General features: G+C 36.9%; 1 protein-coding gene across 1 annotated transcript in view; it reads right to left on the bottom strand.

Moving 5' to 3' along the window:
- Positions 1-9,896, bottom strand: part of xpo4 (exportin 4) — a 36,824-nt gene extending 26,928 nt beyond the window's left edge. Inside the window, exons 1-4 of the mRNA XM_079880835.1 lie at positions 9,802-9,896; positions 5,009-5,114; positions 3,009-3,150; positions 2,698-2,836 (exon numbers count right to left, since the gene is read on the bottom strand). Coding sequence (XP_079736961.1) covers positions 2,698-2,836; positions 3,009-3,150; positions 5,009-5,114; positions 9,802-9,867 — 453 coding nt within the window. The 5' untranslated portion in view covers positions 9,868-9,896. The remainder of the gene's footprint in view (positions 1-2,697; positions 2,837-3,008; positions 3,151-5,008; positions 5,115-9,801) is intronic.
- Between the last annotated feature and the right edge of the window lie 2,979 nt (positions 9,897-12,875).

Raw genomic sequence — 12,875 nt, forward strand, 5'->3', positions numbered from 1 at the left:
AATCTTTGATGTCCCCAGAGTGTGTATGTGAAGTTTTAGCTCAAAATACCCCACAGATCATTTTATATAGCATGTTAAAGTTGTCACTTTTTGAGGGTGAGCAAAAACGAACCGCTTTTGTGTCTGTCCCTTTAAATGCAAATGAGCTGCTGCCCCCAGCAAAGGGGCCTGAGCTACAACAGCTTGTCCTGAAAATTTCGAAAACTTTTAGCCTTTTATGTTTAAACCAGAGTCAGACAATGATGGAGAGACTCAAGAAGAAGTGACAACATGTAGACAACATTTCTGAATGGTGAGTTGATGAATTTATGAAGCTGATGTGTAGTTATCTTCTAGTCATTGATTAGCATATTCTGTCTTAATAATTTATAAATTGTGTTCCGGGGGCGGGGTTAATATAAATTTTAGGGTTGGTGATGTCACTAATCCGGGAGGAATGTCCCTACCAGCCGTTTGTTGTAGTCCTTAAAAAGCAATTTCTTTAAAAAAAAATTATCTCCCTTTGCTTTGAACTTTGAGCGTTGTAACTTTGCAGATGTTGTTAATGCTCAAACAGTAACATTACACACTAACTAAAGTTAGAAAAGTGAAATCATGATCAACCACCCCTTTAAACAAAGTAAAAAAGAAATTATATACAGTTGTGCTCAGAATTAATCATACCCCTGGTAAATATGATCAAAAATGGCTGTAAAAAATAAATCTGCATCGTTTATCCTTTTGATCTTTCATTCAAAAAATTGGCAAAAATCGAACCTTTCATTGAAGTAAAAGAATTGAAAGTGGGGGGGGGGGGAATCACATTATGAAATAAATGTTTTTTTTTCCAAAACACGTTGGCCACAATTATTGGCACCCCTAGAATTTTTTAGGAATAAAATATCTCTGAAGTATTTTCCCATTAATATTTACCTTTTTTAGCACACCAGGGTGACTAGGAACATGAAACTGTCCAGCTATGACTTCTTGTTTCACAGGAGTTTAAATATGACGAATACACAAAGGCCAAATCCCCTTAATCATCCATCACAATGAGTAAAAGACAGAATATAGTTTTGATTTGCAGCAAAAGATTGTTGAGCATCACAAAATAGAAAGTGGCTGTAAGACAATAGCTAAAGAATTAAAAATCCCTATTTTGACCATCAGGGCAATAATTAAAAAGTTCTAATCAACTAAAGATGTTACGAATCTGCCAGGAAGAGGACGTGTGTCTATATTGTATTAATGGACGGTGAGGAGGATAGTTTGAGTGGTCAAAGACTCTTCAATAATCACAGATGGAGAATTGCAGAGATTAGTTGAGTCTTTGGGTCAGAAAGCCTAAAAAAAAAAATCAAACAACCCCTACATCACCACATGTTGTTTGGGGGGGTTTTCAAGAAAAATGCTCCTCGCTCATCCAAAAACAAACTACAGCATATTCAGTTGTCAGACACGGCTGGATCTTCAAATGGCACAGGGTTCTGTGGTCAGATGAAACTAAAAAAAAAGAGCTTTTTGCCAGCAAACACGCTAGATGAGTTTAGTGCACACAAGGATAAAAAGTACCCCATGTGTACAATTTAATATACCGTTGGATCTTTAATGTTGTGGGCATATTTTTCTGCTGGAGGTCCTGGACTTCTTATTCAGATACATGGCATTGTGGATTCTATCAAATATCAACAGATAAAAAATCAAAACCTGACGGCCTCTGCTAGAAATCTTATAATGGGCCGTGGTTGGATCTTCCTTCAGGACAACGATCCAAAACAAACATCAAAATCAACACAAAAATGTGTTAGGGAGCACAAAAAGAAGCTTCTGCCATGACCATCCCAGTTCCTGACCTGATGAGTGGAGTGAACTGAAGAGAAGAAGTACCAACATGGATCTGGGAATCTGAAGGATCTGGAGAGATTCTGTATGGAGGAATGGTCTCTGATCTCTTGTCAGGTGTTCTCCAAACTCATCAGGCATTATAGGAGAAAACTCAGAGCTGGTATCTTGTCAAAAGGAGATTGCAAAAAGGTATTTAATAAAAGGGTATGAATAATTGTGGCCAACGTGTTTTGGAGAAAAACCTTTATTTTATAATGTGATTTACCCCCCACTTTCAATTCTTTTACTTCAATGAAAGGTTAGAATTTTGCCAATTTTTTTAATGAAAGATCAAAAGGATAAACGATGCAGATTTATTTTTTACAGCCATTTTTGATCATATTTACCAGGGGTGCCATTAATTCTGAGCACGACTGTATATATATAAAAAAATTGATGACTTAATGTATTCATTAATTTCCAAAACCTGACTAGATATTAAGTAAATGTGTATCTGTTATGAAATATGTTTATGAACTTTAAAATATGAATGTACATATGAAATTCTATTAATAAAACTATTCGAATTTGTTGATCATTATTCATGTTTGTTAATGTTATTAATTCAAATTGTTATAAAGTGGTTAATAATAAATACAAAAGATTTTAGCCTCATATATTTACAAGACCTACTAGAGTGAAAGTGGTCATAAATATAATTGATGTTATGCGATGTTTGCCTAGACCTGGCTAAGTATTTTCAAGTAGAAGACTACCATTAATGTTATTAACTGAAGGTATAATTTGGATACATTTAATGAGCCTTCGCTGAATTATAGTTTGATATCGCAGTAAACTCTCACGGCTTTCATCCATGTGATACGCAAGTCTTACCACTGTAGGGTTGCCGCTGCTGATGAGCTGGCTGACCTCATGGAAGATGCTCTTACAGTTGATGGATTTGTCGAGAGAGCCTCTCTTCACTATTACCGCTACTGCTAACAGGATCTGCTCTCGAACGTACTTCTGCAGACTGCAGTGAAGCAGAAAGAGATTTACACAATTCAGTTACACTACAATACAGTTAACACAATACGCTTTTACTGAGCCAAGCTGAATATAGGGTATACCAGAGATGGGTTTCAGAAGTTATCCAGAGCTACAATCGTATGTTGTCACACTTTCATGTTCATTCACACACTTACTTTGGTCTCTGTAAGACGTAGGTGAGGAGGAATGTTCTGAGGGACTCGATGCTGTTCTTCTCCAGAAGGATCCATTCTCTAACCACAGCCTCCATGATGGCTGTGGCTGCCTGGAACAACACATAGTCCACTTTACTAGTCTCTGAGGAGAGAAAGACAACATTCATTTATTATTATTATTCTTTATTCATTCATTTTTTGCTCTTACAACATTATTTTACATTCTAAGCAAATTTTAAAATGCTTAACACTATAAAGCCTGACATATGAAATAATATCAAATTCTTAGAAAATCACAGAAAGTCATACAAATCTTTTTTTTAAATAAATGGGTCATTAAACTGATTTTTTTTTTTTAAGTTTGCACGTTTGTTGAGTATCATATTTGATACATCATGCTTTTGTGGCTCATATAGTATGATATGGGAAAATTACACTCATATTCTCGAGGAAGGGAAAAAAACGTCTATTCAGAGGCAGTTTATTCGGAGGCAGTTGCTGATGTTTGTATGGCCTAAACATAAGATGAAATTCTGAGAGATGTACAAATAAACATTGCTTCAGTCCAGTAAATGTTCATCTTACTAAATATTACTAACATTATAAAAGTAATTTTTACATTTACTTCATACATTTTTTTTTATAAAATTTCACAACAAAATAACGTGTACAATGATCTAAAGGACGTTTATAAAATTATACTAAAGGGCCTTTTACATGCTAAAAATGGTATGTAGTAGATTGTGTACTAGTTTTATTTGTGTAGCTTACTGTTTAAAAGCAGTTTTACAGATAATTTAGTTTAAGAGAATGTACTTACAATTTATGTAATCAAAACTGGTTTTGTAGCTTTTAATCAATTTGTTTTAGCTTCGACAACATTCATATTCTGGCATACGTCTAAAAGTCATACAAATTTAAAATGTATAGTCTGTGTTTTTATGAGGAGACTGGCAAGTCACTGGTGACCTCTAAGATGTATGACCCAAAACAGGGTTTTTCCTGCATTGAAAATGTTTTGGCAGTCACCAAAATGAATCTTTGTCCCGCCAAAGAATTATTTGATCATTTAATGTGACGATACCGGCTGGTCTGCAGGACCAGTACCCACTGATAGCCGGCTGCTTTGCTCCTGTGAGTGTTTGTGTGAGCGAAGAGCGTCAAAGGTTTCTATTTACAACATGTTTATGCAGCATCGAATTTTGTAGCCAATCACAGACATATTTGTTGAGCGCATAAATGCAATGGCCAATCAGATGCGTTTAAGTTAGAATCCGCTCAACACCACTGCGAGTTCTGCATGATTGCGAATCCTTTCATTATAACACAACACAATGTCAACAAGAGATTTTCGCAAGAGTGCAGCTTTGTTTACCTCGAGTAATTACCTGAATTATATGTCAGCTTCAGTGATTATAATGGCAGTGATTTTCACTCGCTTTGTGTAAATAATATATATTTTTCATGCTGTTAACTACACATTGCAAAGTTTCTGCAATGACAACCATATTTAAATGCACGATTGACTCAGATTGACAGTGAAAACCATAGCAATGGAATACTGTTACGTCAAGTTATCTATGCATAAAGTCTTGAAGTGTAAATGCAATATAATAGACCTGCCACCTTTTCTATGTAATGTGTCACTTTGTTAATTTTATTACTAACATTTCAAAAGTCACTCAGTGAGGTTTTACATATAAATGTACAGATTTTAAAATGTAAAATATTTTTAAGCACTTTTTTTATGATTTGTCTTGACAGTGGTTATCTTATTTATTTATTTCATGAATAGAATTCATGAATTTCATGAATTCAAGTTATTATTACAAAGTACCGTTTCTTTGCATTTATTCTGGATTTCCTGTCAGCACTGACCTCGCAGTTCACATGGGGTACTTTGTACTGTGCGCGCATATGACTGTATTCATCCGCCACCAACAACACAGTAGAGTCAGTACTAGTTGCAGTGTCTGTCAGGTCTGAGAGCTGAGACTCACCGAGGATGTGTTTGCAGACAGCAAAGGGGGATTTTGACTTCCTGAAGGACAGGAATATGTGCTCTGCATGCTGCCTCTGTTCTGTGCTGACCATGGACGGCGGTGCCTGTGAACACATTCATAGGAGGGGTTAAACGTTTGTGTGCTTGAACATGTTACACAGTTTACAATTTATCTTTATTTCAATTATTATAGTCACTTCTGCTCACCAAGACTGCATATACTTGATCAAAAATACAGTAAAAACAGTAATACTGTGACATTGAAATAATACCCCAGTCTTCAGTGTCACATGATCCTTCAGAAATCATTATAATATGCTAATTCACATTTCTTACTATCAATCAATGTTCCAAACAGTTACGCTGCTTAATTTTTTTATTTTTTGCAAAAGAACAGCAATTATTTGAAATAGAAATCTTTTGTAACATCTTAAATGTCTTTACTGTCATTTTTGATCATTTGCATCTTTGCTAAATAAAGTATTAAAAAAAAAAAAAATCTGAGCCCAAACATTTGAACGATAGTCTATATTGTATTTATTTAGTTTTTTGTGTCTTTTCGTCTCAACCAAATGAGAAATACAACACCAGGCTAAATTACAAGCATTTCATAATCATAACAGGTCACTGACAAAATGGTAAAAGAGCCTCCAACAGTGATGACAAAAATAAGCTTTTCTATTCCCAGTGATGACCATTGAAGCAACACACAATACACATATGAACACACCCAGTCTGGTCTGGCCTGTGAACGCATCACACACTTGAGTCATAGCATTAAACATCACATTCCATTCCTAATTACAGCACAGCAATCATCCACCTCATAGTAACCAGACTAGAGAGAAGAGAGCATAATTTCTCACACACACACACACACGTCACCAGGCACATAAAACGAACACAAGCAGCAGAACAGAAACATTTTCCACAGATCAACCCTTCGCAGCATGAGAGCCACAGGACATGATGTCAGACTGTACAACAACTGCAGACCTCTATTCTTGAGTACCACCAGGAGGCATTGGAAAAATCTGCCACTTCTCTAACACAAATATAAAATCCCATCTGCCAGTTGAAGCCTATTAGCCTAGGCTACAAGAACAACAGTGATTGCACCCAATCAACTCTTGTGAATCCTGCAAACTTCTGCTTCATTAGCTCCACGGTTTCAATCTGGTCTGATGCCATGGAAACATCAACATTAACAAGAATATAGTCCAGTGGTCCACAACAGGTGTTCTACAGCTGTACTGCAGGTTCCACTTGCGATCGTTTGATGTAGAAATTCAAAGAATATGTATGTATATATATATATATATATATATATATATATATATATATATATATATATATAAAAATATTCTTAATATTAGCCTTAATTTGTATTTTCAGTTATTTTAATTTTTTTGTCAAATTTTGTCATACTTTTTTTTTTATTACTTATTTAAGCTTTAGGTATTTCCATTTAGGAATTTTTATTGCTTCAACAAACTTATTTCAGTTATATTTGTATTTTATTTCAAATAACAAAACTGTTTTTAATTGTTTAATTATTTTAATAATTAAGTGTACTATGCTCTTGTTATTACAGGTCAGGACAAAATGTAACACTAAATAATATATATATTTTTTAAATATACGCCAAGGTGTCCTTGGCCTGAAAAACACTAAAACCCCTGATTTAGTCTAAATCAATCACGAAAAGCTTTAATGCCATGACCTACTGTTCTTTTGAAGCGGCTCAACATGGCAGACATAGCAGGTCCTGAACCTATATTTGTGCTCTATTTAAATGTTTCTGGTCACCAGCCTATCTGCCTACTGATTGCTTAGCTCTTGATGATGGCTTCAGCAGCATCAGAACCAGGCTGAATCCATGCATGTCAATATTAACTGTAGGTAAATGCCCAGTTGTACAAAATATTAAGGCTATAATAAGCTAATCTACTTGCTTTTTCAGTATGACATTCACTTTTAACTAAGCTGACGCACAAGTCACAGTCAGATGCGGTGACGATGGGTCAATGGGTGTTTGTTTAAAATAAAATTCTCTTTTGCATTTAATGGTTTTAACACATTCAACTTCATACAGATACTGAAGGAACTTCTTTAAAGGTGGTTTGACCCATAGTAGACAAAAAACAACAGCACAGTCATTCCTAAAAGCACTGACAGGCATATGTGTGGCTCATTCTAAAGCCTCTTATTTACTGTCATCAACACAATGTCATTTAATCACACAGTGATGTTCAGTATGATCACGAAGAGCGATTGATGGAACCCTTAAAGAAAACAAGCAGCAAAAGGATCCGGAATATGGATATGTCAAGAATATGGAGAATTATTCAACACAGCGGGACATTTGTTCTTTGGACAGGCTGATATGAACATATGACATGTCAGCAATTGCTAAATTCAAAATTATCATAGCATTAGCTATATATCAGGATTTATTTTTGCAAATAGCATGTTTATATGAATGTTTTTTACCCATACATGCCTAAAAATGTGTTCTAGCCATCTTGACGGTCTCAATTATAAATTCTCACACACATTAGCAGGATAATTGAAATGAATTCATCAATGTATTGATTTAATAGTGTGATGAAAGTGTAGTGATACTACACTTTAATGATACACCTACTATTTAGCACCATTTAGTGATTATTAGTATGCATAAGCATGACTGCAGTGATATCAGTGAGTCTGACTGATGATCAGGGCTCTATAACAACAAATGAATACCTGATCTCCAAATTTAATGAATGACCTTTCAGCTATCTAAAAAATAACCATGACAAAATCTAGTCTCCTGACTTCATAACCACTAATCTACTAATCTCTAGTTCAATGGTGGACTGGTCAGGCTTCGGGCAAGATGAACGGAGAGAATTATCAAGAGATTAAAAAACTATGAATAATTAAGATACATTGTCAGGATCACTCCTACTACAAAGGTCTGTAAATGAATTGCAGCCTTAAGATTAAACCTGAAAATCAGGAAAAAGGAAGGCAGTAAACCAAAAAAAGTGAAAGACAACAAGCTGGCTGCTCATAATCCCAATCTCAAAAAAAATAAATAAATTATATTATATATATATATATATATGAAATACAGAGGGCATTCAATCAATTTAAAACAGGTGATCCTTCCAGTTACAATAAATAATTATACATATTTAAGCACAATACAGTTCAAAAGTTTGGGGTCAGTACCATTTAAAAAAATATTTGTAAACAAAAATGATGCATTAAATTGATCAAACGTGACAGTAAAGTTTCCATTTCACAAAAAACTTTGTTCATCAATGAATTATGAAAATATGCATCACGTTTTCCACAAAAATATTAAACAGAAACCATTTTAAATATTGATGATAATATGAAATGAGCATCAAATCAGCATATTAGAATGATTACTGAAGGATCATGTGACACTGGAGTAATGATACTGAAAATTCTGCTTTGATCACAGGAATAAATTACATTTTACAATATATATACAGAAAACAACAGTTATTTATTACCGCTTTTACTGTATTTTTGATCAAATAAAAGAAAATCTTGCCAACCTTGCCAAAAAGGTTTTGAACACTAGTTTAAACACATTATTTTCTACAGAGACCTCAGAGGATTTACATTGTTACTAAAACAGTATGAAAACTATTTTCAAGAAGACAGCAGTTTGAGATGATCGCCATAGGTTGCTAAACCTACTGGTTCAACAGAAGTGAAAGCTGTTCCTGGTGTTATTACCAAAATTCACCCAGAGCCTTGTCAATTTATAATGCACTCACTTTATAATAACTGCATTTATTCACACATTTAATGAAGCAAGTTTATAGTGTAAAGTAAACAGCTCATTTAATATAATATAAATTTGATGCCATACAAGATCTCTACTCTCTAAATATATCAGCTATTAAAAACTAATAACAGAAGTCTGCAATACCACTAAAATGTTTTATATGTATAAAACATGGACTAAAAGCTTCACAGAGTATTACAGCCAAACTATTTCACCAACTTAAAACCCTGCATTGAAAATCAAAAACGAATTTTCAGTCTTAATTCATAAGTACTTATGAATGAGACTGCCATGAGATTTTAACAATGCAGTAACACAACCACACACACTTCTCCATGCTCGTGTTATTCTGTCTGTATGATGCTAGTCGGGTAACCACCAGGTTGAGAGACACTGCTAGTGAACTGCACAGGCCATCATCTAACTACACATGTCCTGCTCTCAACTTCCAGCAGTGGAACTAATCAACTCTTTTAACGGCAGAAAATGAAGGATATGGCGTTACTATGATATCAATAATAAGCTAAAAGTTCCTCTGGTCCCCTGAAGCTTTGCTAAACATGTGCTTGAGCAAACATGCGGTTGAATCAACAGCGTGTGAAACTACAGCAGCTGATGGAGAAACTCCAGCAGACACACTTCAACTCATCCAGCGCGCTTTTACAAGGCTGGAGGATCAAACTAGGCCTCTGAGACACATCACCTGAGCTCACAGCGATCATTATATACACTGACTGTGTCACCAGAGTGGTGCTATTATGATGATGAAGAAGAAGAAGAAGATGGTGATGATGAAGGTGATGGTGGCTGCGCTGGGCTTCTGCGGGATGGAGTGAGTCGAGCACTGCGCCACGCACCGCTCCGCGTTTATCGAGACTTTCCCCGCTAACTGACGACCAGCAAGAGCCCCTCAGAGTGAACCCCCACACAGAGCTAACAGCACACTGACAGAGACGTGAAAACAGCGGCGAAATGCTCACCATTAAAACTTTGGCAGCGCTTTCCAGCTGTGAAATCACTTCTGGTGCACCGACCGCCGCCATCATGGTCGTTCTTCAGTGACGCGCCATGCACTGCATTGTGGGATTAAGCAGCACTTCGGGCCAGTGAGTTTACGGGCACTTTTTGGCAGACAGCTCTGATGCCCCCTTACAGGTTATGTAATACATGATATGGCACTCACTGGATGTTATACCTTTTGCTCATTCTGTTGTAACTAAGGTATTATTTGACCTATTTTTTTATTAATTCACGATTTTCTTGTTTTTCATTTTATGGAATTTGCAGTTGATCTGTACACACTTGAACTTTTGGAAAGCACTATCAATTTCACTATCAATAGTAATTGCTTTTTTGTGTTGATCTTAATAGGCCATGTATGTATAAAACTGATTAAACATATTTATTCCCTAAAAAATCCCAATTAAGTGTGCAGGTGTATTTTATTATTTGGATGGCTCAATGAAACCACTACATGGCTTCTAGAAGAGATTTTAAAAAGTTCAGTTTTATTACTGGTTAGAACTGTAACTGGTGGAAAATTCTCTCTCTCTCTCTCTCTCTCTCTCTCTCTCTCTCTCTCTCTCTCTCTCTCTCTCTCTCTCTATATATATATATATATATATATATATATATATATATATATACACACAAACACACAGAATACATATATACATACATACAGTGAGGAAAATAAGTTTTTGAACACCCTGCTATTTTGCAAGTTCTCCCACTTGGAAATCATGGAGGGGTCTGAAATTGTCATCGTAGGTGCATGTCCACTGTGAGAGACATAATCTAAAAAAAAAAAAATCCAGAAATCACAATATATGATTTTTTAACTATTTATTTGTATGATACAGCTGCAAATAAGTATTTGAACACCTGTCTATCAGCTAGAATTCTGACCCTCAAAGACCTGTTAGTCTGCCTTTAAAATGTCCACCTCCACTCCATTTATTATCCTAAATTAGATGCACCAGTTTGAGGTCGTTAGCTGCATAAAGACACCTGTCCACCCCATACAATCAGTAAGAATCCAACTACTAACATGGCCAAGACCAAAGAGCTGTCCAAAGACACTAGAGACAAAATTGTACACCTCCACAAGGCTGGAAAGGGCTACGGGGAAATTGCCAAGCAGCTTGGTGAAAAAAGGTCCACTGTTGGTAGCCTGGGTTTCCCCATACTGCCTTGAGCAGCGCGATTTTATTCACGCTGCAAGGTAGTCTGGATACCATGGACTAATTTTTCCCCTGAAATAGGGAACCAATCACAGAACGGGGAGGGAGCAGCAAGACGATGACGAAGTATATGCGACACACCGAAGCAGTTTGTTTATCTATGGATCCAACATGACAGACGTAAAAATATATGCATATTTTTAGGAACACATCTACAAAAATATGCCTGTATTTCAAGTTGATAAAATAATTTAAAATCCACATCAGTTTATTTGTGCCGACGCGCCCTCCCAGGATCTATAACGTTACCTACTTTCAGTTTTAAAAATTCCTCATAACCGCGCACGCGCGATCTGCTTGCAGTCGTCGAGATGGATGCTGAGGGTTGAAGAAAAGAATAGCTAGTGGAGATTGTAAAGTTGTCGACAATACGTCATCAAAAATCAAGTCTAGTGTGTGGGAGAAATTTGGAGTTATCTGAAGAAAATATTGTGAAAGGCTTTGCTGCAAACATTTTCGTGTTGGATAGCCGCAAATGTGGAACTTCATCCCTGAGGAAGCACGCAGATAACTGGTAACAAAGCCGTTCTATCGAACGGTATTTTTCATATTTAACACTGTTAGTATGTGTGGTGTGCAGGGCGTGTTTGAACCCAAAATTGTCAGATGTAGGCTAGACGAAATTGCGTGGCATAGTGGTGTAGCCGCGTCTGTTCGATTTGTGTGGTAACGTTAGCCATGTTCTTCATGTATCGGCCTTTTGACAGCTTCGGCTGAAGTTGTCCTTGTGTTAATGGTCGTGTAATAACTTCTGTATGACCTGGCAATAAAAATGTTTGTAAGTGTGTCTATAATGTGATAGTCTAAACTGATTTTATTTCGGGTGCGAGTCGGGTGTCGGTTCTATTTTAAGCGGGTCGGGTGCAGATTTTAATTAGTGCTGCTGTTGGAAAACGGGTCGGGTGCCAATTTACAAAATCGGACCCGTGCAGGACTCTGGTGTACACATAAATCTGACCCATCGTCGTCGTCTTCGTTGAATATCTGTCGCTCTACATACGTCATCTGGTATAATTTGAAATGATTGGCTATGAGCTGCGTACAGGCGCATTTGATAGACATTCGTAGCGCCCAATAAACGGCTCTGGGCATTCGTAAACCACGCCTCAAATACGAGAAAATGAACATGTGGTATCCAGACCACGTCTCAAAGAGAAAGTGGTCTGACGTTAGCCAGGCTACACTGTTGGAGCAATCATTAGAAAATGGAAGAAGCTAAACATGACTGTCAATCTCCCTCGGACTGGGGCTCCATGCAAGATCTCACCTCGTGGGGTCTCAATGATCCTAAGAAAGGTGAGAAATCAGCCCAGAACTACACGGGAGGAGCTGGTCAATGACCTGAAAAGAGCTGGGACCACCGTTTCCAAGGTTACTGTTGGTAATACACTAAGACGTCATGGTTTGAAATCATGCATGGCACGGAAGGTTCCCCTGCTTAAACCAGCACATGTCAAGGCCCGTCTTAAGTTTGCCTATGACCATTTGGATGATCCAGAGGAGTCATGGGAGAAAGTCATGTGGTCAGATGAGACCAAAATATAACTTTTTGGTCATAATTCCACTAAACGTGTTTGGAGGAAGAAGAATGATGAGTACCATCCCAAGAACACCATCCCTACTGTGAAGCATGGGGGTGGTAGCATCATGCTTTGGGGGTGTTTTTCTGCACATGGGACAGGGCGACTGCACTGTATTAAGGAGAGGATGACCGGGGCCATGTATTGCTAGATTTTGGGGATCAACCTCCTTCCCTCAATTAGAGCATTGAAGGTGGGTCGAGGCTGGGTCTTCCAACATGACAATGACCC

This window comes from Squalius cephalus (genome assembly GCF_949319135.1).
Source record: "Squalius cephalus genome assembly, chromosome: 9".
Lineage (NCBI taxonomy): Eukaryota > Metazoa > Chordata > Actinopteri > Cypriniformes > Leuciscidae > Squalius > Squalius cephalus.